Source organism: Callionymus lyra, chromosome 11 (genome assembly GCF_982586985.1).
Source record: "Callionymus lyra chromosome 11, fCalLyr1.hap1.1, whole genome shotgun sequence".
NCBI classification, from domain to species: domain Eukaryota; kingdom Metazoa; phylum Chordata; class Actinopteri; order Syngnathiformes; family Callionymidae; genus Callionymus; species Callionymus lyra.
The window spans coordinates 10684035-10710636 of NC_141828.1; the positions used below are offsets into that span (position 1 = coordinate 10684035).

General features: G+C 37.2%; 2 protein-coding genes and 2 non-coding genes across 6 annotated transcripts in view; 3 read left to right on the top strand and 1 right to left on the bottom strand.

Moving 5' to 3' along the window:
* The first annotated feature begins 11925 nt into the window (after positions 1 to 11925).
* On the top strand, positions 11926 to 13623 carry nanp (N-acetylneuraminic acid phosphatase). Its single transcript, XM_087802710.1, has 2 exons — positions 11926 to 12167; positions 12529 to 13623. The coding sequence occupies exons 1-2, from the start codon at positions 12078 to 12080 to the stop codon at positions 13189 to 13191; spliced, it is 753 nt and encodes a 250-aa protein (XP_087658836.1). The 5' UTR covers positions 11926 to 12077; the 3' UTR covers positions 13192 to 13623.
* A 2073-nt stretch (positions 13624 to 15696) lies between these two features.
* On the top strand, positions 15697 to 15995 carry LOC148069217 (signal recognition particle RNA). Its single transcript, XR_015713087.1, has one exon.
* Positions 15996 to 17107: 1112 nt separating this feature from the next.
* LOC148069218 (signal recognition particle RNA) lies at positions 17108 to 17406 on the bottom strand. The gene has a single exon (XR_015713078.1).
* A 1486-nt stretch (positions 17407 to 18892) lies between these two features.
* The window catches only part of LOC148069219 (up-regulator of cell proliferation-like), a 58977-nt gene continuing 51267 nt past the window's right edge, over positions 18893 to 26602 (top strand). Inside the window, exons 1-4 of one of the 3 annotated variants that reach the window (XM_087802159.1) lie at positions 18918 to 18948; positions 20150 to 20233; positions 21326 to 21434; positions 21551 to 26296. In XM_087802159.1, the coding sequence (XP_087658285.1) occupies positions 21344 to 21434; positions 21551 to 26205 (4746 nt within the window). In that variant the 5' untranslated portion in view covers positions 18918 to 18948; positions 20150 to 20233; positions 21326 to 21343 and the 3' untranslated portion in view covers positions 26206 to 26296. Of the gene's footprint in view, positions 18949 to 20149; positions 20234 to 21313; positions 21435 to 21550; positions 26297 to 26602 lie in introns of those variants that run through there. The other 2 variants (XM_087802158.1, XM_087802157.1) reach the window with 2 other exon arrangements.

The window sequence follows — 26602 nt, forward strand, 5'->3', positions numbered from 1 at the left end:
TAGCAAAAATCATCTTGATGTGGTTTTTGGAAACAACCGTTTTTTTTTAATTCCTCGACCTTGCCCCGCTTCGACCGCACGTCTGGAAACACCTGTAAGAACTCACGTCCTCCTCTGTCATTAATTACTAACGGCAGCTGTTATATATTTACGTTTCGTTCTGTGGGTCATTCCACCAAACCAGTACATTTGGGTCCAGAACATGTTTTGTTTAAAATGTTTAAAAAAATACATTCGTATATATAATTAATAAAACTATGAATCATTTTCCCCAAGAACTTCATGTCCTGTAAATTCTTACATATGCATTCTAAATTAGCCTCTATTTTATTATTGTGTGATTTTAAATCAAATGGCACAGGTTTTGTTGATTGACATCTATAAGTACATTATGTTGTTCGGCGTTGGAATTATTTTCCTGAATCTTCGTTCCACTAATTCTACAACATAAACATGAAAATATGTGGTTCATAAATCACTGCCCCCCGGAGGTTGTTTTGCCTGCTTCTTCATTATGTTTCTACCCCCCTTTTACATAAGAATTAAACTGTCATCAATGTAACCACATGTACGTCACAGGCAGACAAGCTAACAACTCACAACATGCTCGGATTTTGTTTTTGTTTTGTTTTCTGGGACGCCTGAACGGTTAGATTAGCAGCGAGACAAAATTAACTTTATCTTATCGTTGCTCCTGACAGCAGTGACGGTAACAGACTGACACTCAAATTTATCTTTAATTGTTTTTATTCAAAAATATACATTTGTATTTTATTAGTATGTCTGCATTAACATAGTCCGGCCTGTTGGTGGTGTAAAGCTTGTTTATGGGTCTTAAGTAGTGACTTTTTTTGTGGCTTCTGTTCGCTCTTCTGAGGTTAGAAAACTTTGATACTTTATTCTAAACAATGTTTAGCCCTTTAATGTGTTGTCAACATGCCCCGAAACTCAAGTCTGTTGTTTTACTGTTATTTACTGGTGCGATGCTAACTGAAGCTAGCGCAGCATGCTAACAAAAGCTAGCATAACATGCTAACTGAAGCTAGCGCATCATGCTAACTACTGTGTTGTTCTCAGTATTATCTTGACCTTTAAAGTATATATTTTATTGAGTTGGTCTGGAAAATCCCTATATAAATACAAATTACTTACTTACTTACTTATAAATATAACCTTTTTGCCTCGAAGTTATTTAAAAATATGTTGGTAATTAATTTCAGGTGAATATGAACATTAAATAAACTTAAGTAACCAAGTTAAGTTTAAATACTTAACTTAAGAAGATTTTTGAAAACATTCAGGTCTGTTGCTTGTTGAAATATGACTTTAAATGACTGGTTATTCACCTAAATAATATAGAATATAGTCGCTGCAGAATGGCTGCCTTGGTGCTTGCTTCTGTTTTTCTATTGCTTATTTTGTTTTTTATCTTGTTCATTATTTTATTATGACACCACAAACATACTATGTTGTGTTTACTGGCAATACAAGTTTCTGATTCTGATCTTGATATTTATTATCTTAAAGTTAAGACACAAATAATTTCTATTTATCCATAAAAATTTTATTGAAGGGCGGCTATTTATTTCCCTCCTTATTTATCGTCCCGGCAACAGCGTCCGGCCCAGACGTCGCCTGATCACCGAAGCGCCATCGAGGTGCCCGGCTACGCCTTTCACCTTCAGGTCAGTCGACGCGAGTGTTGGGCTGATGATCCGCCGCCGCCGCTGACAGCTTCTCATTGTGTTGCTTAAACCCGTTAACGTGCGTGTGCAGAATTCAACACTTTCTTCAGCACCTGGTGACAAAGCTCTGTTGTCCTGTGTTTACTCGTTGCTAATTGATGGCGATGTTTACTTATTTTCTCTCTCGCCGCCACAGCCCGGACGTAAATCCTATAATTATTCAATCATGACAGCTGATACTTTAATTTGTGATAAATCACCAGCGGCGTGGTTTATATAACAGTATCTATAATGTCACTCAATTATGTTTTTTTTAACCTGTCATACTGGTGCAAGTTTGATGAAAAATGTTACATATAAATAGTAAGTAAGTAATTTTTATTTATATAGCGCTTTTCCAGACCAGGGTCACAAAGCGCTTAAACAATCAAAACAATATTCAATAAAGTATATACTTTAAAGATCAAGATAAAACTGATAACACAACAGGAGTTCCAGAAAATCAAGGAAAAGCCAGAACAAATAAAAACGTCTTATTTTGTTTCTTGAAGGAGTCAGTAGATTTTCAGTTTTCAAAACATTCACATGATGAAAGCTAGATATAGCCTTAAAAAATCTCCTCCTACAAATTGAATGTCTGTAAACATCATTTTTACATTGGGACCCAGTTGTCATTTATTTTAGCCAACAATCTTTACACAAGATTTCCTTCATTTTAGACTTAATGCCTTGCTTTGTTTCAATATATTAAAAGTTTTCATGTCTTATAATTGCGCTTACTTTGATTTTGTAATTTTATTAAATAAATGTGCAGAATTTAGAACACAAGCTTCAAAATATAAAGAGATTCAAAGTGTTACAAAGATTAAAATTCCCCTTCAAAATGACCGCAGGTAACTTTTTTTTTTCACTAGGTATCAAGTATAGCATTAGGTAAAAAATGTCCTTCGCTTTACATACAGTAAAAAGAGTATACAGTTAAATATAAACATAAAAAGTAATTTTAACGGTTGATAACTAATGTTTCGCTTAATTTCTATCAACTAGAAAGATGAATAAATCAGATTTTGAACTCTCTTGCTTAAGGACCTTGGCTCCTTCAAGGGTTTGACTGATGTCCTTTACTGTCTGTGACTTAAATTAACAACATTACTATAGCAATAACAATGTGTTACGTGGTGGAATGTGAAACAATAGGATGCACAAATATCATGATTTTTTTTTTAGCATCAACGTTTGTAGATTTATATTTAAAATAATATTGAAACATTAATTATATTGTTCATTAGAAACAGAACTTGAAGTTTTGCTCCTTTTAAAAAAAGCGCTATATAAAACCTAAGTATTATTATTATTATTTTAAAATATAAATGATAATAATTGAATTCTCGAAAATCAATCCAAAGAAGCAGATCGGACCAAAAGAAAAAGCACCTATATTCTAAAATGACTGCGTGCGTCACTCTCAGGAAACCACAGACCTGCTGGAAAGTCTACCTGTGATTTGATTAGACTTTTATTTTTAGCCTGATATTGTGTTTCTACAGTCCACGAGCGGGCGGACGACAACAATGTGGTGCCGTTGTGTCTCTGTGTTTCTATTTACCAAAATATTCAAGACTTCCTGGGTTTTTCCAAACGTGTAACACTTCCTGATTGAGATTATATCTATGATCAAAAAATAATTCCATCAACACGACACTTCCTGTTTGTTTAAATTAAAAAGTCTGAGTATAAAACAGATATGTGATCAAGAATGTCTCTTTTAATTTAAAATAAATAGCAGGAATATTGCATGTGGTGTTGCCGTGTGAATAACGTAACCCGAGGACAGTGAAAATAACAGTAGTAAATCATTTTAAATCATTTCCATGACTAAAGAAGAGGCTGGTGAGTAAGGTCCTAATGATGTGTTTGGACCGGGTTTAGTAACGGCTGGTACCGGTGATGACCCGCACCACAGCGACATTCCAGGAATGATATTAGTCACTCCACCTGGCTCGCAGGGAAAACAGCAGCTTGCAGCAAAGATAATTGTTGGGTCTTATTGCTCAATCTGGCCGCCAGGATTATGTTCCTCATGACATGTCTGCGAGGTTTGTGTCTCGGCTCGCATCATCTCACCCGCATTCTTCTCAATGAAATTCCTCGACACACAAACAAAGTGGTTTCGAGGTAAACGCACTTGTGTTGTTGTCTTGTTTGTGTCTTTAGGTGTTAAAATCACTGACAGGCTGGATTTTGTGTTACCGCTCAGAGACACCTTCGTTTATTTACAAATCATTTATAAAGCGTTGATGAATACTGCTAAGAATTTCACCGACATGATGTGCAGTATTCCAATGACAAAAATATTGTTAAAAACAGTTTAACAAAAACAACAGAAATTAAATATATTACAATAAATGTGTGATTATATATTTGCAATCAAAATATGGAAAATTAATGTTGAAATTTTTGTTTTTGAAATTCTTTTGGGTTTTTTGGAACTAAACTAATTCGTTTTTTAAATAATTGAATTGTATTAATTTGTTTTTATTGCCTGATTTAATTCAATAATATATAAAGTATATTGAAAGTGGTTTGTTTTGAATTTATCCATGAGTATATTATATATATATATATATATATATATATATATATATATATATATATATATATATATATATATATATATATATATATATATATATTAAATATATATTATATTAAATATATATATCAAATATATAATTGAATCAATCATTTCTTGGGGAATTTACCGAAAAGTTTAGTGAGAACTCTCTTAAATTTGGCTCAAGAGTGAATAATCCCGAGAGACGGCGTTAGACAAGTGGTGCTGTAGTGTTGCTTCTGATTGGTTAATATTACGTCAGGCCTTCTGTGATTGGCTAGATTTACGAAAAACCGGAACAATGTTTATTATGGTGAAAAATATAAATATTGAGTATTAAATGGGTTAATATAAGAGTGAAAATAACAAATAATCTTTTTATTTAAGGCCAAAAGGTAGTTTTAAAATATTCAATTGTAATTTTCTTAGTCGTACTTACTCTTTTTTATATGATTGAAATTAAAACGGTTTCTGGTCTTTTATTTTATCTGTAGATAAAGTCCTTGCGCCTTTCCTTCGTCACACAAACTTCCCTAAGAAAGTAAGTAAGTAAGTAACAGTTATTTTGAAAGTCTGGAATAATATATGTAAAATATGTTTTCATTTTCAAATTCCAATAATTATAAAATGAATGTTCAATTAAAAATGTTATCATTCGTAGCCTTTTAAATATAAAAATGTTTGTATAAAAGTACCCCCCAAAAAATACCAAAATAACACAGCTACCTCATCAAACAGTAATGTGACGTAATGTGACGTGTGGAAAATAATATGATGACGTAGAAGCACTGTCTCATGGATTCATCATGGTGGATTCCAAAGCAACAGCATTGTCTGGTGCAACTATTATTCCAACATTTTTGTATTCAAATTAAAGGACAACTAATTAAAAATCTTCAATTTAGAATTCATTCTTGAATTATTCGAATTAAAATCAATCATTCACTATTTGCATGGCACTGATATGCTTCAATATGAAACCACAATTTAATTTAATTTAATTTAATATTAAAACATAGAACTAAAATATCAACTAAATATAATATATATAAAAAATATACAAACATTTTCCGAGGATGTATAGGTGGTACTTTTTACTTTAGGTTAAAAGACTTATAGTCAAGCTTGAAAAACTCCACGCTGTCCATACTGTTCCTGCTTCACAATAATGTTTTATTATCATCTTTACCATGTTATGAGGGTCGAGGCACGCAAACGTTTTGATCCTCTTTATCAAGCGGACCGGCTCGGCCCACATGCTCGACAGACTCGCAGGTGTACCGAGCTCGTTTCCTCACAATAACAAGCTCTTTGTTATCTGCTGCCACACTGACAACAAAGCATCTCAGTGGGAACCAGTCCGAGGTTCTGTTCCTCACCGGCAGGTGGGATATAAAAGACCGGTCCGGGTTATCAGCCAGGGGACGTCTGTCAGGAGCCTCTATCAGCCTCTGGGATCCTGAGAAAGACCCACCTGTGGAACGTGAGGTGGATGAAAGAGCCGAGGTTTTTTGCTTCGTATTAAGCAGTTGTTGATGGGACCCGGTTTCATGCTCCGTCACCGTGGAAACAAGAGCTGCTTGAGCCAATTATGTCATGACATAAGCCATTCAGTCAGCGTTGAAAGAAGAAACCTTCGCAGCCCGTCCAACTCCCCGAGGCTGAGGATGCGCCACGACACTGCACACATTCACAATATGTAAACTGTGTCACGCCGTCAATCAATCAATGTATACGTGACGCGATACCTTCGGCTCGTCTGTAACGACGAATCCTACAATTATCCGTGGTACACAACATGAGAACGTGTACATGAAGACAACAGTACTGCTTTTGCTTTTGCTGTCCAAAACTGTTGTTTATTTCAACAACTGCTTCGATGTTGCTTCTGATAACCGACAGAGACTCTGTTGTTTCTACTATTATTACATGAAAGATACCTTTGAAACCAACATGTCAAACTGTTGGCCTGGGTTTGCTAAGTTTGGGTCGTTTTATTTTGCCTGATTGAACCTTAACAGATAATGTATTGTAAGTTAAGAGAACTAGCATTTTGACTTCATTAAGCCGGCGGTGTTCAAGTTGTTCCGTAGGCTGTAATCAGTAAATATAAGGAATATTAACATCTATTACTTTTTCAACTCAACTTCAATTTTCTTGATATCGAGCTTCTTGACCTTCAATGAGATAAAAAAAAATAATCTAATTTTTTAAGAAAGACGTTAACTCTAAACATCATATTCTTCTGGAGCCATGTGTCAAGTCTAAAAACGTAAGACTTTTGTGTCCAAAAGGTCTTGCAGAGAGAGAATTAAAGCTGCTTTTCTCAACCATGTTTTCTACCAATAAACAGTAAAATAAATGAATAAACCAAAAAGTCACTGTAACAGTGCATACCCCTTTCAAGGAATTACAATAAAACATTTTGTCACTAGTCTGTCAGGTATATAAAAGTGGATTTATTTTAATGATTTCATTCTATTTCTATGAAGTTTCAGTGCCAAACAAAGATTCTACAGAATAACACTTTAGTTTTAAGGTAAAAATATTGGCTCCTTGGCAGAGGAGATTAAAAATAAATGCACATCAGAACCAGAAACTTTTATTGACAGTTTTTTGGGGTTGTAAGTACAGAATAAAAGAATGAAATAAGAAAACACACAAAATGAGCAATAGAAAAACAGAACCAATGCATGTATTATTCATTAACCCTTGTATTATCTCTGGGTCAAGGTGACCCGGTGGCCTGAAAAACAAACGTGTTTGAGGTATTGCTTTTGATTGTTCAATCGCTTTATGACCCTGGTCTAGAAAGGAGCTTTACAAACAACTCTTACTTACTTCCTTACCTGAAACACATTTGTTTTTGTGCCACCGGGTCATCCTGACCCAGAGACATAACAAGAGTTAGGGCTGATGTAGGTCATGACTGCAGGCAGCCTGGGTTTCTCCTTACCAAGCAGTCTCACGATCAGCTTGTATCTGTCGGATCAATTTTCACTTTCAGTTGTCGAGATTTGAGACAATGGTCCAGTGGATGAACAGAGTGTGTGTGTGACCTCTAGACACACTGAGACGACTGGTACTGACACATTAAATCCATTCGCAGTCATGACTTCTCCATCTGGGAGCTCCTGCAGTTGACAGTCGTCAAACCCTCGCGTGGAAAGGAGTCGTCAGCTGCCGCCGTCAGAGTCAAGCAGCCGTTCACCATCTGTTGCTCGCCATACGTCGCACACGCCGGAGCCACAGGTTCACGTTCAAAAGACAGACACCTTCGGTACGGTTCAATCATCCGACACTCAGAGCTGCACTCCCGTCTCCACTTTCACAACGTTGCTCCAGGGTGTTTTCCAAGATTTGCTCAAACCTCTGATGTCACACGACAAAGTTACATTTGAGTCTGGAAATGTAGTGATTTGACTGAACAGACACACGATTAAGCAATAATGCGTGTGTGAGAGATAAACAGCCATGATGAGTTCAAAGACAACTTTCATATAGGAAACATATCGTAGTCGGTCATACTTCATTTGAATGTCAAATATGAGGCCTTTAATTTTTTTTATATACAACATTTTTATGCGTATATGTTTTTATTCATATATATATTTCAATTACGATGTGATTGGGAATTTTAGGTTTATCATGTTTAGATTTTTTGGATTTTTCGTTGCTCTTTTAGTTCGGCTCGACCGCCCTCAAAACAGTACTGTAATGAAGAATATATATATTGATATATATAAATATATATATATATATATATATATATATATATATATATATATATATATATATGTATATATATATATATTGATATTGATATATATTGATATATATAGATATATATATATACATACATATATATATATATATATATATACATACATATATATATATATATATATATATATATATATATATATATATATATATATATATATATATATATATATATATATATATATATATTGTGAAAGTCTAATAAATACTATCATTAGGTTTAAATATTATTTTTGTTATTTCCTTTAACTTTTTTTTAACACTTGGCTTTGTAAAAAAAAACATGATAAAATTATTTAAAATGTTTTATTTATTTTAAATATTATTTCATTTAAGTCAAATGACAAATAAAGAAGATAATTAAGAACTTTGAGAATTTATATCTGTATTTGAACTAGTTCTTCAACTACAGATAAGTCATTATTTTTGTATTTTAACATTTTCTGACATTAGTTTTGTAGTTTTACTCTGACCTGACTTATAGAGTCACGGGCCGCACTTTTCCCAGGTCTGGTTGAGACTCTTTCGACTGGAGGTTTTATGTTGCTCCACATCAAAATACTTGGCGAGCAGGATTCGGCTACCGAACCTTGAAATTGACACTTAATTTTCTCATCCTTAAGAAACACTTGTTTGGCACAAAACTTGTTCTTTTTAAATGAGGCAGACCCTCTTGCTGAGATCAAACTTTTACCATCTGTATTCATCTGTCGAGTGACTCTGAATCTACTCCACCCCCCCACGCGTTATTAGTCTGGGATTAGAAGCTGCTCCAGACTCCCAGGGTTATACTCCAGTGACCATACACACAGAGAGTCTCCCGGTCCTGGTTCAGCGGCCGGTCAGAGGAGCTCAGGTGTACCAGTGCAGAGACCATCAGGGAGGTCTTCGGCTCCTGCAACACAATCAGAAATAATTACATTCATGTTGGGTTTTTCTGCTCATGTCAGTGGAAAAGCAGGTCAAATTTACAAAACATCTCTTCTGTTTCATAACCGGAGGAGGCTCGTTTGTTTTTGTTTGTGTGTGTGTGCAGGTTGCCAGTCGTCCCCCCGTTACCATGACGAAGTGCCATTAAGAGCAGTGTTTTCTCTCTTTAGACTGTCGCTCCTACATTCCCCTGAAGCGGATAAAATCTCACATCTACGTGTGTGCATGTGCGTCCGCATCTGTGCAAGGGTCACCTCGGTCCGTTATCGTCTTCCTCGATTACCATCTGCCAGTGTTCCGATCACAGATAGCGAGCTCTGGCGATACGACTTGAGGTGATGTCTGGTTATCTTGATTCGCCGGTGACCCTTTGACCTTTCCATCTACGTGTGCGGTGTCACAAGTGTTGCAGTGAAATATATATATTAAAAATAATATAAGACTTTATATTCCATCTATAATATTAATGTTATATAATCAATTATAGGTGCAACATGGCTGCTTTGGTGCTTAGCTCTGTTTTTCTATTGCTTATTTTGTGTGTTATCCTATTTTATCCTTTTATTCTGTATATTCTGTGTATTCTGACACCACAATATACCCTATGTTGTGTTTACGAAACTTGCAAAAAAAGTTTATGATTTTTTTATATATTGTACTTCATATTATATCATATATAATTGGCATTATACAGTATACTGGGTCACATTATTGATGCTTGTGTAGTGATAATTATTAATCCATTAATATTATGATGAAATAATATAAAAATTACATTAAATAAACATTGTTTTATATTAAATTAAATGGTATACATTGATGTGAGGGAATTATACTATATTTGTTATATTATAAGAACACATTTAGGAAACGAAACCCTTCAATAATTTAAGTAAATAAAATCTTAATAAATCTCAGAATATGAAGAAGAAAAAAAATGTAAAAAAAAGTAAAATAAACACTAGTAAATAGAGGAATCATTTTAGAAAATGGATCAGTGAATTCACGATTGATAGAAATCTAAATGTATAATATTAAAGTTTAAAATGCATTAACAAAAAAGTCTAATTAAATTATAATACATGCAAAATAATTGTCATTAAAAAACAAATATAAAATGGCTGACTTTTAATTAAAAACTTCATATTGCAAAACAAGATTAAAATTGTCAAAACATAAAGAATGTGTACTCGGTTTCACCTGAAACTATTTTACTCATTCATTTTTGTGTCACACCTGTGGGTCAGGGGGGGAAATTTCCCTGTCTTCCATAGATACATATACATTGGCGAAGGTCGTTCATCTTGACTCAGCGACAAAACAAGGGATACCACAAACACATTTGTTTTCGGACACCGGATCACCTCTGTCGCTCGTCCATAAGGTCTGCAACCATATTGTGTTCATGCTTTGTGAAGAAGTTTTCTAGCTTGACAGGATTAAATTCCAAGAGGAGGCGAAACTATGAACTTCTGTTCCGTCAAAATGAAAGTGATGCAGAACCAGAATAAGAGCGACAACCAGCCTCCCTCAGACACGCGAACCTAACGCAAACGTCATTCTACCGGGGAAGGGAAGTGGATTATTTTATTCATCCCTCCTACACATCCTGTGATGAAATATCCAGCTTGACACTGGCGTTCACCCTCTTTCATGAGGTTCCTCTTCCCTCACAGGGTCGTTAAAACGTCCATGTGCTGTCACTGAGGTGCAGTGATGTGTGTTCTCACACCTGAGCTGATTTATGCTGCGTCCACATGTAGGTCAGGCGGCTGGTGAATGATCCAGTGTGAGAAACCCATGTGCGCTGGTACAACAGGTCTGCACACTGTTGCGTGTGAACCGCTGGCCGCGGGCCAGAGGAGAGTATTGCACGTCGCACAGGAATAAGTTGCATAACAAGAGAAGTATGTTTTGGATTTTAAAGGAGTTTGTCACGGAACGTGTGTTTCCACTGTCTTCACGGGAACATTTATGAAAGAGGAAGGCAACACAATTAAATAGACAGTATGTAACCACTTGAGTCTACTGACTCCTTTAGGAAACATTTTAAGATGTTTTTATTTGTTCAGGCTTTTCCTTGATTTTCTGGAACTCCTGTTGTGTTATCAGTTTTATCTTGACCTTTAAAGTATATACTTTATTGAATATTGTTTTGATTGTTTAAGCACTTTGTGACCCTGGTCTGGAAAAGCGCTATACAAATAAAAATTACTTACTTACTTACTTGTAATTTGTCAAGAAACAAAATGGCTAATTAAGCATTTATATAGGATCATGTTGTGATAGAAAATAAGGCAATACACCTTTGATTTATTTTTTAGTATTTTAATAATAAGAATTAAATGACTTTGATTGACAAAAAATAGATTAATTAATTGTTCTTTTTCCATTTATTAAAGTTGCTTCTTGATGAATTGAAAGCACCATATGAATCGATTATTTCATTAAATGTGATGTATATTTTTGTGGTTTAATACATTTATAAATTCGAGCTGAGACTAAAGTGAACGAAAGCAAACCAAAGTGTTGTTATGTATTTTTATTTAATGTTTCATTACATATAACATCGCTCATACGAAAGCTCAGAAAAAAAACACGTTTTTAATATTTATTTTTAAACAACACGACACATAAAGTGAAATTGCCCTTATGGCAACTTTTATTAACCAAAGCACATCTTAAAAATCTTAAAATCTACAATAAATACAATGTAAAATGGTATGAATTCTTAAAGATACATGTATTTTTTATTTAAATTGTTTGTCCATTTTATTATTATCAATATTATTATTATTATTATTATTGTAATTATTATTATTATTATTGTCATTATTATTATTATTATTATTGGTGATAGTAGTGGTAGTATAAGCTTCATTCATATTAGAATTAGTATTAGTTTCAATAGGTTCGCTCACGGAAGCATCCTGTGAAGTTAGTCAAAAGCGCCCTCTAACGGATTTAACGCTCCAACGCAGACCTTTCACAAGAACGACAAGTCCCAGGATGCAGCTCGGCAGTCCTGTTCTACTTCCGCAACTTGACGTGTAAAGCGTGTAAAGATGGACGGCGGGACAGTGAAAGCGATTTTGTTTGACTTCGACAACACTTTGATCGAAACCACTCGTGCGGGCGGAGTGGCGATACAACAGGTTTGTTGTTTTTTAAACAATTCTTCACGCTCGTGGTTTCAACGTCAGCCGGAAGTAAACGGTTTGATAAAAGTGAATGATAGAGTTAATGTTGACGTCATCAAGTTTATTTGTTTCGTTAATGATGCTATAAGATAATAGATAGTTGCTCTGTGTGGCTTTCAATGTCGTAGGAAAATATTACAACTGTAATCGGTTATTTTCATTCATTAATAATTTAATAATTTGTTCTAAATGTACGTGTTCTTTTTTTCTTATATTACTACATTGATCATCAAAAATGTTATTTATATTTTGTTGATAATCAATGTTGATTCTCAGACCATTTCATTTTGTCATGACACTGTAATGTGATTGACAGGTCAGTGAGCTGCTGAAAACCTCCCTCTGTGCCGATGACGTCACCATCTCCAGCATTTGTAGCAAATTCCGGCAGAAACTCGCGTCGGAGACGTTCGACCCGTCGGCCGGCAGAACCATCGACGAGGTGCGGACGAGTCACATGGAGGAGAGCATCCAGGAGGCGGCGGCCGGCGGCCGTCACCCGCCTTCCCTGGCGTCCGACTGCTACTTCCTGTGGAAAAGCAGCCGCTTGCAGATCATCGCTCTGACGCCGGAGATCTGCCGCCTCCTCGAAGACCTGCGGACCAGATACAAGCTGCTGCTGCTGACCAACGGTCACTCGCAGACCCAGAAGGAGAAGGTGGAGGCGGTCGGGTGCGAGGAGTACTTTGACGCCGTCGTCGTGGGCGGAGACCATCCCGAGCAAAAACCGTTCCCCTCCATCTTCAAGCTGTGTTTCGACCTGCTGCAGGTGGAGGCTCGGGACTGCGTGATGGTGGGAGACTCCCTGGACACGGATATCCAGGGGGGCTTTAACGCCGGCGTGAGGGCGACGGTCTGGATCAACACCGGAGAAGATCATGTGCCGGAAGGTTCCGCCAGACCGGACTTCACCCTCCGTCATGTGCTGCAGCTGCCTGGTGTTCTGGCCCAGCTAGAAGAGTCCCAGACGTTAAAGTGAGACCAAAAACAATGATGGTGGAGGTGCTGGAGCTGGAGCTATGATGGAAGAACTTTTGGTGCTTTTTGGGGAACATGTGGTATTTGTACTGATTGATTTGCACTTTATATTGTGAACTTTATTGAGCGTGTTTCTTTCAGATCGTGGTTTCGTTCAGTTTGCAATTGAATAACTTGTTTTTACTGTCGTCTTACATTGACAGCAAATATACTGATGGGTTTGGTTTGACTGGGACTTGAACTAATGACAAGTAATGAGAATAAAATACAGGCTTTTAAATGTATATTTTACAGTTTTTTGTAGATCAACTGGAACGTGTGGAAATTTTGTAAAGTAGAAAGAGATGTATAAATGAATGAAAAGCTGTTAATTATATTACAACGTAACATTGAAATAAAAATACACTGTTTACATTAAATTAAACAATATTTAATTTGAATCTTTCACACCTAAACTGTACAATTTTTCAACACGGATTGAGTTTATGAAAGACAAAAACATGGTGAGTTATTGTTATTTGTTTTGAAGTAGTAAATTATTGATATCTGATCAATTGGGATTCAGAAATTTCTCTGAAATACCATCTTACTCAAGGCCACTGTCAAGTGTACATAGAAAAATGCAAAAATGAATGAAGGGAAATGGAAATGTTTTTTTTATTATCTTACTGTATGAATTTCACATTCCGTTCAGAATTGTAGTCTAATCAAAAATAGTTTTCTCCTCATCTAATTTATCTCTCATTTGTTGAATGACGATTTAAATGGGAGCTTCGGTTCCGTTCCTGTCCAGGTGGGGGCAGTGTTAAAGCGATGGTAATGTTGAGATTATCCTTGATTTAAGAAAAATTAAGTGAGTGAAAAGATGAAGTCCTTTGCTGTGTCTCAAATCGCATACTAGCGTACTAAAAGTTAGTATTTTTAGTGCGTTAGTGTGTCTCAATTCTTAGTATGCGAAATTTAGTGCGCCATGCACACTAAATTGTCGTACTAACACGCCCACAAAACTGAGCATGGTTCGATGGACACTAACCACACGAAACAGCTCCATCTTAGTGACGTTTTAAACGAAAGTTACGTCATATATAAATGCATATATATGCATATACTTACAGGTGCATTTTCAGCAGCAGTAGAAGGATGACACCTCTTCGGTGCTGATACCAGCTTAAATATCTCGCGATTATTTAGATTCTCATATTTTTTCTTTATTTCTTTTTCTAAAGTTGCAATACGTGCTGCCAGCAGGTGTCGGCGATAGCGTTCCTACAGCTGGTTGAAACATCGTTAAATAGAAGTAGAAGAAGAAGCTGTCATGTGATTTCCTGTTAGTGTGTAGCTTCAGGGTTTGATTTGAGACATACTACCTGTTGAGAATTTGCGTACTAGTTAGTATGTACACTAAACTGATGCATACTAACTTCTAGCATACTAAGATTAGTATGCGATTTGAGACACAGCACTGGATTACAGGTGTGCGCCACCACACCCGTGCTAGAAGTTAGTATGCATCAGTTTAGTGTACATACTAACTAGTACGCAAATTCTCAACAGGTAGTATGTCTCAAATCAAACACTGCTGCTACACACTAACCGGAAATCACATGACAGCTTCTTCTTCTACTTCTATTTAACGATGTTTCAACCAGCTGTTTGAACGCTATCGACACCTGCTGGCAGAACGTTTTGCAACTTTGGAAAAAGAAATAGAGAAAAAATATGCGAATCTAAATATTCGCGAGATATTTAAGCTGGTATCAGCACCGAAGACGTGTCATCCTTCTACTGCTGCGGAAAATGCACCTGTAAGTATATGAATATATATGCATTTATATATGACGTAACTTTAGTTTAAAACGTCACTAAGATGGAGCTGTTTAGTGTGTTTAGTATCCATCGAACCATGCTCAGTTTTGTGGGCGTGTTAGTACAACAATTTAGTATGCATGGCGCACTAAATTTCGCATACAAAGAATTGAGACGCACTAACGCACTAAAAATACTAACTTTTAGTACGCTAGTATGCGATTTGAGACACAGCAATGGTGTTTAGAATTGAGGGTCCATGATGTCACTGGATCCAGAGGACGGACATTATTTGTAAAAAAGTGTATTTATTTATTATGTATTGCTATTGGTATTTAGTAAAATTTCTAGAGAGTCGAAGTAAAATTTTAAGTTTAATAATTTTTAAATGAATAAATAAATATTTATGATCTGTTGTTCACTCGAATTTAAATCCCTGAAGATCTGAATACAGCAGTTGATAGACAGACAGACGAAGATAGTTAAATAAAACTGAATTGATTCCTAAATGGAAAAAAACCTACAATATTGAATTTATTTTAAAATTTAGAATTTATTGTACGTGTCTGAAAGTGAACTCAAGAACTGATCGATTTAAAATAAAAAAAATTTTTCAAATGAATGCTGTCCTCAGGACACAAATATGAAGCGACGTCATGAACCCTGAGTTACAAACACCATCAGATCAGTGAGTCCATCAGCCGGGTGTGGTGGCGCACACCTGTAATCCAGGTGACTGGGAGGCTGAGACTGGAGGATGGTTTGAGTTCAGGAGATCTGAGCTGCAGTGGACTGTGTTGATCAGGTGTCCACACTAAGGTCCGTGTCCATATGGTGCTTCTGGGGGAGCTCAGAACCAGCAGGTGGTTTAAGAAGGGGTGCACCGGCCCAGGTCGGAAACGGAGCAGGTCAAAGCCCCCGTGCTGATCAGTAGTGGGATCACACCTGTGAGCAGACACTGTAGTGCAGCCTGAGTGACACAGCAAGACTTCATCTTTTCACTCTCTCTGCTGACTTTAATATCACAAATTCATGTTTGTTTCTTCACTGATCAACATTCATTTATTAATCTTACATTATAATACTAACAAACCATTATTGTTATCGCTGGAACACTGACACCACCTGGACAGGTACGGTATTACAATTGCTCACGCCTGCAAAAATGAATTAATAAACTCATTTATTTATTTTACATTGAAGAGAATGTAACGACTAAAACATGAGATATTAAATATGTAAATAAAAAGTCAGTATTTATTCAAACTATTAATAATGAATATAATGTGCTAAATTAACTGTATTTATTTATTTTTTATTTATTTATTTTTTACCTAATTTATTATCAATATTTTAGAGGAGTTTAAAATTAGGTAAATAATAAATGTTCTCTAATCGACTCCTAAAGTCTTGACATTATGAGACACAGCGAGACTTTATCTTTTGATTCTCTCTGGATCATAACAAACTAAACACGTCACAGAAGCTTCCGTTCTTTTCTTCTTCCTTTTATCAAAATCACACAGTGCACGATCATTTTAGGAGCAACATTGCCACCGCCTGGACGAGAGTGACATTACAGTTCATTATTAGAAGTTAGCGCATGAGTTTATTTGACACCCAGTATCTGAGAAGAATGTTTTAAAGTGCGCAGAACTTTATATATAATATTCATAAAGTAAAGTGGATCGTATTGTTGACGACGAGTGACTGTGTCTATGTCAGCGTTTTTGAATGTGATGTCACTCTTAGAATGTTTTTATAATCCACTAACTAAAAAACAAACAATTTACCATCAAATTCATTAAAACCTTTTTAGTTATTCATTTTTTGAATGTCTTTTACCCTTAATTACATATTTAAAATCAACTTCTGTTTTAGTCGTTAGATACTGTACTTTGAAAAAAGAAATGTAAATAAATACATGTTTTTATTCATTCATGTTTCCAGGTGTGTGAGGAATTGTAATACTGTACCTGTCCAGGTGGGGTCAGTGTTACAGCGATAACAATAATATGTTTGTTGATATTATAATGTAAGATTAATAAATTAATGTTGATCAGTGAAGAAACAAACATGAGTTTGTGATATTAAAGTCAGCAGAGAGAGTGAAAAGATGAAGTCTTGCTGTGTCACTCAGGCTGCACTACAGTGTCTGCTCACAGGTGTGATCCCACTACTGATCAGCACGGGGGCTTTGACCTGCTCCGTTTCCGACCTGGGCCGGTGCACCCCTCCTTAGACCACCTGCTGGTTCTGAGCTCCCCCAGAAGCACCATATGGACACGGACCTTAGTGTGGACACCTGATCAACACAGTCCACTGCAGCTCAGATCTCCTGAACTCAAACCATCCTCCAGTCTCAGCCTCCCAGTCACCTGGATTACAGGTGTGCGCCACCACACCCGGCTTTTGTCCAAGAGGAGTTTCAACAGGTTGGACAGGTTGATCAGGAAGAATCTTTAGCTTGTATCATCTTGTTCTTTCTCTTTATTTCTCTTTGTTATTGTTCTTATTTTATTTTCATTTATTGTTATGAATAATTGCTGTATTGCTTTGGCTAATTGGAAAAAAACAAACAATTTCCCGAAGGAGACCTTCTGAGGGATCAATAAAGTTCTACCTAACCTAACCTAAAATTTTTCAACCTCATATGATTACTTCTCCTAACTTTCTCAAAAATGTTTCTATATATTATACATTTTTACACTGGACAACACTGAGAAGACACCGTCACGTGTTTTCAGTTCGTGAAAATCATATTATAAATACATTTCTGAACACTACCACAATATTATTCATAGCTACTAAAATAATACATTTGATATATGTTTACATGTTTACAGGTCAAAGGAGAACTTTGTATTCAATTATTTTTAAATTTAAATTTCCAGTACAAGTGAAAGTGAAAGTAAATCGAGTAGGAGGATATAAGTGGACTCTGCTCTGTTGCAGTGCATTTCGACATTCATCTCCTGAAAGTACTGAGTCGAGGTAAATTGCTTTTATCTTTTCTATCCACACTAACTCAATATGATACTGAAACATTGGAAAACACAATTCTAAATGATGAGCCACTTCAAAATATTTACTGTTAGAATAGGTAATATTTTGCAGAATGACACATTTACAGGAAATTAAGTTGTTTTTTTTTGTTTAATTGACTAAAGTTGGATTGTGGGGTTTTCCAGTTTGATATGAGGGTTTAATAAGATAAACCTTCATCGGTTCCTTAGTGGTGACATTTGAACAGCAGCACAGATCACATACTTTCTTTTTACGAATTATACATAAGAAAAATATTTTTTATTGCAAAATAAATGTGGACAAAAAGTGTGGGAGAGAATTACAAAAAACAAAAAGACAGTGAGGCTTATTACTTATTTTGATTGTGTAACCGGGCAGCTCCATCCTGCAGGACGGGAGTACAATGCTATATGAGAACATTCATAAGAGATTATGATGCATTTATGATGCTTTATAGAAGATGCCATGATGGTTAATAGTTGCCAACTTGTAAAAAAGTTTGTGTGGTATTGTGAGTTATCGATGGAAAGAGCTTTAGTGGGAATACTTTCTAATGTTGATACACATGAGATTTAACTCTGAATAAAGTGCTATTTTTATAACAATGCAGTTTATTGTGGGAATCAGTGATTTTTAACAGATCTACAAGGATATTTCTTATGAAGAGCATATTTTCTTCAGACCACACCCTAAATTCGCAAAGATTCTGACCCTGCGTTGAGCTGTTTATTTCATTTTTGAACATTATTGGGTTCTACATGATTCCTATATTTACATTCAAGTACATGTAGCTTGGATTACTTCACTCGAATATTTAAATTCAATGCATAACAAGAGGCAGTTATTTCAACTCTGTGTTTTATTTTCAGAGCTGAGGAAGCTGAAAGATCTGAACACATTTCATTGAAGCACAGTAAAAACAATGGTAAGTACTTCAAACTCACCTCTAAGAATCCCGTTTTGTACATTAAAAATGAATAATAAAAATAATGTTTGATGCACGTTCCAAAAACACCTAAAGGCAGAAGAAACTCTCAACATGTTTACATAAATATTTATTTTGTTTCACTATTAACATGTAGGTACTTAACTGATTCAGGTCTTCTTCAACCTAAAACGGTCAAAACAGGATTCCGTTCCGGTCGCTCCAACACGCCGTCACTTCCGGTTCTTGTGGAGAAAAATGGTCAATTCAGAGTGTCACGGGTCGTTAATTCGCCGCTTCAAGTCAAACAAAATACAAGCTTTACGATCGCGACCGGACACACTTTCTCTCGGCGACTTTACAGTTCAATAGTCCTGGAGAAAAGGTCTCGAACTGAAACGATGAAAAGAACATCGCGATATTTAAGGCAAATTTCCGGGCCGAGAGGTCCTCCCCCTTACGCCATATTGGTTCCTTCAAGCATCCTGTGCCACGATCCCCTGTGGAGAGTACTTCCTAATTTGTTTCCTTTTCTAATCATTCAAATGTTCTTGGGTGGGGGTTTCTGTCTCCTAGTCCCCCCCTCACGGATGTGTCCCGCTTAGTTCTTAGATCCACATCCCAAGGTGTAAAAAGGCAGACAAACAGACGTTTTAAATAACCGGTGTCATGTCTCTAATTCTGTTCCAATCTTGTCTTGAGACAGTGAATCAGTCTGAGTGAAATGTTGATTGTGAATGTGTATTCAAACGTTTAAGCTCTTAGATGAAGCAAGTTATTTATACTTTATATTTTATTATCTTTTAGCGTTAATTTAAGTATGGTGTATAGTGTATAATAATTTTTAATCAAACACACCAGAGTGACGTCAGAATGTTTAATTTAAGGCGTAGTCTCGTTTGGCGAGATTTCATCGTGATGAATGAACTACTGTGTTTTGAAGAGGACGACCTCATCATATACAACATGTGAATAAGTCAGGAGAGTCGGGTTTTCACATAAGGTGCCCTTTCATTTTTTTGTTCTTTCAATAAAGTTATATTTTTGAACATCTGTCAAAACATCGTCACTCCACGTTTGTGAATAGTGTAATGGGATCTAAACGGTGATCGATTGTTCCTGTCTGGTTGCTGACGGAGTTAGAGAGGCCAGTGTGTATGCTAGTCGGAATACTGTAATTCTGCTAATTCTGTACTGACAGGCATTTCAATGTTCACTCGATCCTTCAGATCCTACTTCAGCTGTTCTGAGATTTGGAATTACCTTAAGGCGGTGCTGAGGGCAAGTGAGGGCACACACCTGTTTGGTCAGTTTTCATTGTCTGAGTCATTCACTTGTTGCTTTATCTCACGGACAACTCCCTAAAATATTCATGGAAATTGGATTGTATTGTACCTCTTCAATCACTGGTTTTATTGTAGCATCCGCGTAACGTGATGTAAACGTGTTGAAATCACTTCATTCTGGTTCTGTCTTTCATCCGAGCTGCCATCATCATAATTAGATGAGTTGTTTGTGTATATATATCAGTGGCGGGCCGTGCATTTCACACATAGGTCTTCAGTGGCGCACATTTGAATGAATCCGCCTCTCAATAACTACTTTAAGGTTCTTTATACACCACAGGGATCTGACCGTGTACTGTTAAAGGTCAATAAGACGTTTAGATCATCATCAAATGAACACAACATCAGTGCATTATATCAAAATATCACTCCCACTACAGTCTGTGTGGTTTCCATGGCCACGACACACATGCTCTGCATCGCTCCCCCCCACACACACACACACTACGGGCTTCAGCACTAGAGCTGAAACACACACACAAGCACCACTATTGATCTCATAAAGTGCAATATTATTTAGAAAAAAAAAGCATTTACTCACGTAATTCATGGAGGAAATAAATAAGTAATTTGAAGTTCTTGGAAGACTCGTCTTACAACGTCCAGCTTTAATGGAAATATCCTTCTTGAAAATTGCTTTGCAAGTATATCCTGTGACCAGATCAAGTTCTTCAGCCATTGTGTGTTAAAAAAAAAAAAGTAAATTCATTCAAAAAATCGTTTCAACTCCATGTGACTTGTCTCAGTGCTATCCAATCCAGGCTGTTCCCCTGTTTTAATGTGCTCCAGTCGCACTCCTATTGCTGAGCAGGCTCTTTTAAAGTTCAATGGAGTTTTTTTAACCAGTTCAATTGTGTTTTCTGGACATTGCGTTGTGTTGCACTCTGTATGTTGCTTTGTATGTATGTGTAAAAGTTAGTGTTGATTTGTGTCCCTTTTGTTGTGAAAAAACATATTGTATGTATTTGTAAAGTGCAGACTTGAATAACTGATGTTATTTTATTTTTATATTTTTATATATGTTGATTCAGAGTGACGAAGATGAAGGCATGGATATTCATCACGCTGAGGAAGAAATGCAGTCGGATCCGTCCTCAGATGGTGATGATCATCAGGGAACTACTATCAGCGGCATGCAAGGTGAGCCAGAAGATGAATGATTCTAACCAAGGGAAGACAAATGCAATTGATAAATGTCAAGACATGCAAAGAGAATTTGAATAATGTTCAATAACTAGTATTTTCTGTTTTTGTAGGGTCACAGCTGAGAAATTACTTGACTGACCTCGGTCTTCACTGCGAGGATAAACTGTCCCTGAGAACGGTTCTTCAGATCAACAAAAAGAATGTCAGTGATCAACACCCCACATGTGTTTCAGACCTGCCTTGTTATTTGCTGAGAAAACTAATGAGTGTCAATGTGACGGCTCGAAATGTGAAGTTTACAAACTCCCCCAGTGAGGCCGCACAAGATTCTGCCACCTTGGACTTGGATCAACTTCTAGATGGTCTACATGTAGACAGTAAAGAAAACCCATTAGATATCATCACAGCACTTTTGCTGTGTTCAGATAGTTTTGTTCAGCAGGAAATTGTCCTCAAAATGTCCATGTGTCAGTTCGCTGTACCCCTTCTGCTTCCTAGCATTGACTCCAAGCAGAGCACTCTGCTGTTGTGGGCTATGAGGGATATTGTCCATAAATACAGGCCCCAGTCCCTCTCTGAATCAAAGGGCTTTGTTGAAGAACAAACTGTTCTTGCTAAACTGCCTCTTGTATCTTTTGTGAGACTAGGCAAATGCTCGTTATCCAAGTCAAAGATTCTCAACAAGGTACTAAGTAATTCCCAGCAATATCATGACATTTTTGTTCATCACAACATGGAGTGCGGAAACATTCCAAGAAAGATTTCAAGTGGAATGGTGGAAATGACTTGGTATCTGCCTTGTGGAAACAAAAACATGGACCATTTCAATGTACCTGTGTCGGTGACTAACCTGCGAGGAGATGTCGAGTCATTTGACGCACAATACTCGTTTTTGTGTAAAATATCAACAGCCGTTTTTGTGTTCTGCGATGATCTAGCCTTGGGATCGCAGGTGTTAACAAAACAGCATCACAGGGCACAGATGTTCTTGATTAGTAACAGTCAAAGTGGATGCTTTAACGTTGAGCATTTGAAACAGGTCGCCTCCAAGTTGAAATTGAATAATAAGAATATCGTTCTCAAGAAGCCGCAAAATAATGAAGCTGACTTTCTCAGGTGTCTGAGGGACGCGATCAATTATGCGGTGGATGCCTCAGATATCAGGATGAGCATCGAGGGGATGACTGATGTTGCCCATGAATTGGGGATTTTGGTGGATGAGGACTTGCCGGCGTGTCAAGGGGCAAAGAAAAGTGCTGATGCCATCACAAAAGAAATAGTGGACCCCCTCATATACAAAGAAGTCAATCTACCAAGGCAGGGAGAAATCTGGAAGAAGCTGACTGATCTTGAAAAAGAGCAATTCCGTTTGCGAAAAGCTGGAAATCAAAGTATAGAAATGTACAAAAGCCAATTAGAAACAGAGAAGAAACACTTTCGTAGACTACAGCAGTCTTATGAAATTTCCTCTTCTATGAAAAGATTTATAGAAGCAATATCAACTCCAGGAATGGAGAGGGAATTTTTCCTCAAATGGATGAAAATAAATCTTGATAACTTGTCCAGGGAAAAGCTGTCAAAACTCCGTGAGCAATACAGGGATAAATGTGACAGTTCCAAAGACAGAGAGGAAATTCAGAAAATAGACAAACAGCTTTCCAGTAGCTCTCTGGGGATGGAACATTTATTCCGGGAGATGGGCCAGATCTATGAGGCTTCACTAGCAACCAATGCAACAAACCCATGCTGTCAAAACTTACAGCATCTTCCAAAACTGTGCGCAGAACTGATGCTAAAGGGTTTGCCACTCGAGCTTGTTGATGGGGATGCGTCCAACACCCCCCTCATGTGGACACGGGACGTCCTTCTCCAGCTCAATGCTTTGGTAGCTCATGAAGCCAGGATCAAGGTTATCACAGTTCTTGGAGTCCAGAGTACAGGAAAGTCCACTCTCCTAAACACCATGTTTGGAGTGCAATTTGCTGTCAGCAGCGGACGTTGTACGCGCGGTGCCTTCATGTTACTCATAAAAGTTGGTAAAGACGTCAATCAAATGCTCAACTGTGACTATGTGGTTATCATTGACACAGAGGGGCTGAAGTCACAACAACTGGCCCAACTTGAAGAGAGCTATGACCATGATAATGAGCTTGCCACACTTGTTGTCGGCTTAAGCGACATCACCATTATTAACATATCTATGGAACACATGCAAGAAATGGAGGACGTCCTACAGATTGTGGTGCACGCCTTTCTTAGGATGAAGGAAGTGGGTAAAAAGCCCAAATGTCTGTTCGTCCACCAGAATGTGTCGGATGTTTCTGCTCATGAGACCAACATGAGGGACAGGAAGGTGCTGCTGCAGAAGTTGAACAGAATGACCCAGGAAGCAGCCAAAATGGAGAAAAGAGAGGAGAACAAGCTCTTTACTGATGTGATGGAGTACAACCCAGACACTGGGAACTGGTATATCCCTGGGCTCTGGAATGGAACCCCGCCAATGGCCCCAGTCAACTTGGGCTACAGTGAAGCTGTGAATGATCTAAAAAACCAAACCATACATAAACTTAGCGACTGTAACTCCTCTGAGAACAACATTAAGGCCTTTACTGAATGGTTGACCAGCCTTTGGAGTGCAGTGAAGCATGAAAACTTCATCTTCAGTTTCAGAAACAGTTTGGTAGCAGATGCATATATCAAACTGTGCACCGAGTTCAACAAATGGGAGTGGGAATTCCAAAAAGCTATGTACACCTGGACTTCCAACACTGAAACCAAAATCTCAAATCTTTCCGGGGACTCTAATTCAGCCGACATGACAACTCTCCTGGATTCTCTGAAAAGAGAAGCTGAAAAGGAACTGTCTCACTGGGAGCGTAAGCTTCAGGACAATCTAGCAAAGTACTTTGAAGATGCAGATGGTTCTGCTCACCTTATTGAAAGATACAGAGCGCAGTTTGCAAACAGTGCAAAGAGTCTGAGAATGGAAATCTCAAATTCTGTTAAGATCCAGCTGGAAAGGGCCTCAGAAATAAAACAAGGGATGATTAAACTTAACAGAATCAAAAAGACACACACAGATGAGTTGGAAGGTCGAGTGTGTGACCTGATTGATAAATGTCGAAAGACAAGCGGCAAGATGACTGATCCCCAACTTAACCATGAGTTTGGAGAAATGTGGAAGGAAACTGTGAACAAACTGTCCTTCACTGAGCAGAAAGCAATTGATGTCTTTGACAGCATTGACAAACACCTCAGGAAAAATGTCAATCACAAGGGAGCAAAAGCATCTCAGTTATTACATGAGAAGAATCTCCATGACTGTGGATCAGAACCTTTCACATTCAACCCTGACAAGTTGACTTTTATTACAGACAAGGTTGTAAAATTGTTCAGCAAAAAGTCCCACATCGAAGAAGTGCAGGACATGGCTGACAGCATTATAGCTGAATGCAAAAAGTTTGTACAGGATAAAATAGACAAGAAGTGTAACTACCATGAGACTTACATCCAAGAAATCCTGTATCTAATTGATCATCAGCTGAAAGCCAAACAAAATTTGAAGACAGACATTCAGTTTGAGATTTTGCTGAAACAACACATTTGCGGAACTGTGGCCTGGGATTTCCAAGAAATGCACAACAATTTCATTGAGCTGAACGACCCGTACAGGTGCCTGGCTCAGAACAAAGAGAAATTCTTAGCCGATTTCAAAGATGTGTTTCATGAGCGGGACCAGTGCCAGAGCAAGGCAGATGAATTCACCAGCAAGTGTCTAAAGCCTGCAATCACAGACTTCGTCTACCGTTCTCTGGGCCTCAACATTGTTGATAAAATGCTGACTCAGGAGGAGTTCAGCACACGGATGTCCTTCCAATACTCTCTTTTGAAGGATCTATTGTCCAAGATGGACCTTCAAGAGTATCTGGGGTATATTTGCTCCTATGAAGAGTATGCTAAGCGTTGCATAAATGAAAAAATGGTCTCTTACTTCTCAGTCTCTAATGAAATGCTTGACTTTGAGGATCGACACATCCGTTCTAGCATCAGCAGCATCAACAAGGCAATAGAGCAAGGCAAAACGGAGACGGGGGGCGATTTAAGGGGCTATATTGAATATATTTACAAAGCTCTTGGTGACAAACTGGTCATCCCCCAGACTGCTCGTGGAGATTTTATGATTTTTAACAAAGCTGACCCGAAACAGTTTGCTGTTTTTCTCACAAAGAGTCTCGAGGACATGAGCAAAACTCTCAAGAAAGAGTTTCAGAAGGAAACATTTGAAACGAAGCTTAAAAAGCTTACTTTGAATCCAGAGAATGAGCTCTTCTCAAAAGTCATTGGATGCGGTAAAAAATGCCCGTTTTGCAAAACTCCGTGTGAGGCCGGAGGCAAAGCCCACGACGAGCACTGGGCATCCGTGCATCGCCCGATGGGTCTGGGGAATTGTTCTTTTTCTGACAGTGACAAACTGTCGACCGACATTTGTTCATCTTTAGTGATCAGTGATATGAACTTCAGCTGCCGGGATACAAACAATCAATGGCATCCCTACAAAAAATACAGCGAAATCTATCCAGACTGGAAAATTTCTCCGGATGTCAGCCTTAAATCATCAGACTACTGGAAATATGTTATGATGACGTTCAACGAAGACTTTGCAGGAAAATATAAATGGAAACCTGCTGTAATTCCTGAAACTTGGAAAGCTATCACATCAAAACAGGCAGAAGATAGTCTCAAGCAGTCCTTTAACAGTCACTAACTCACTCATAGTATTTACTGAAATAAAGTTTTTACTTTGACTTGTCAAATAATGGTTTGAAATTAGCAGTGATGACTCTGGCGAAATCAAGGTGGCGCAGTTTTTGTCCATCCTTTTTTTTTTTTAAAGTTTTTCAACACATTTCATTGAACTGTACATTGTAATTCAAAAGTGTGAATTGTTGTGTACTGCACTGTCAATGATTGTACTTATTTGGAAATGTAGGTCCAAATTATTTTCCTCATTTTATTTGCATTCATACTAAAAAGAACCAAGTGCCATTAAACTTTTTTGCAATTCATGTTCTTACAAGCTGCTGTACAAATGCAATACATAGCAGAATAGTAAAATAAAGTTTACTAGTGCTTGCAAATTTGTTGAAATGCTTTTGTGACAT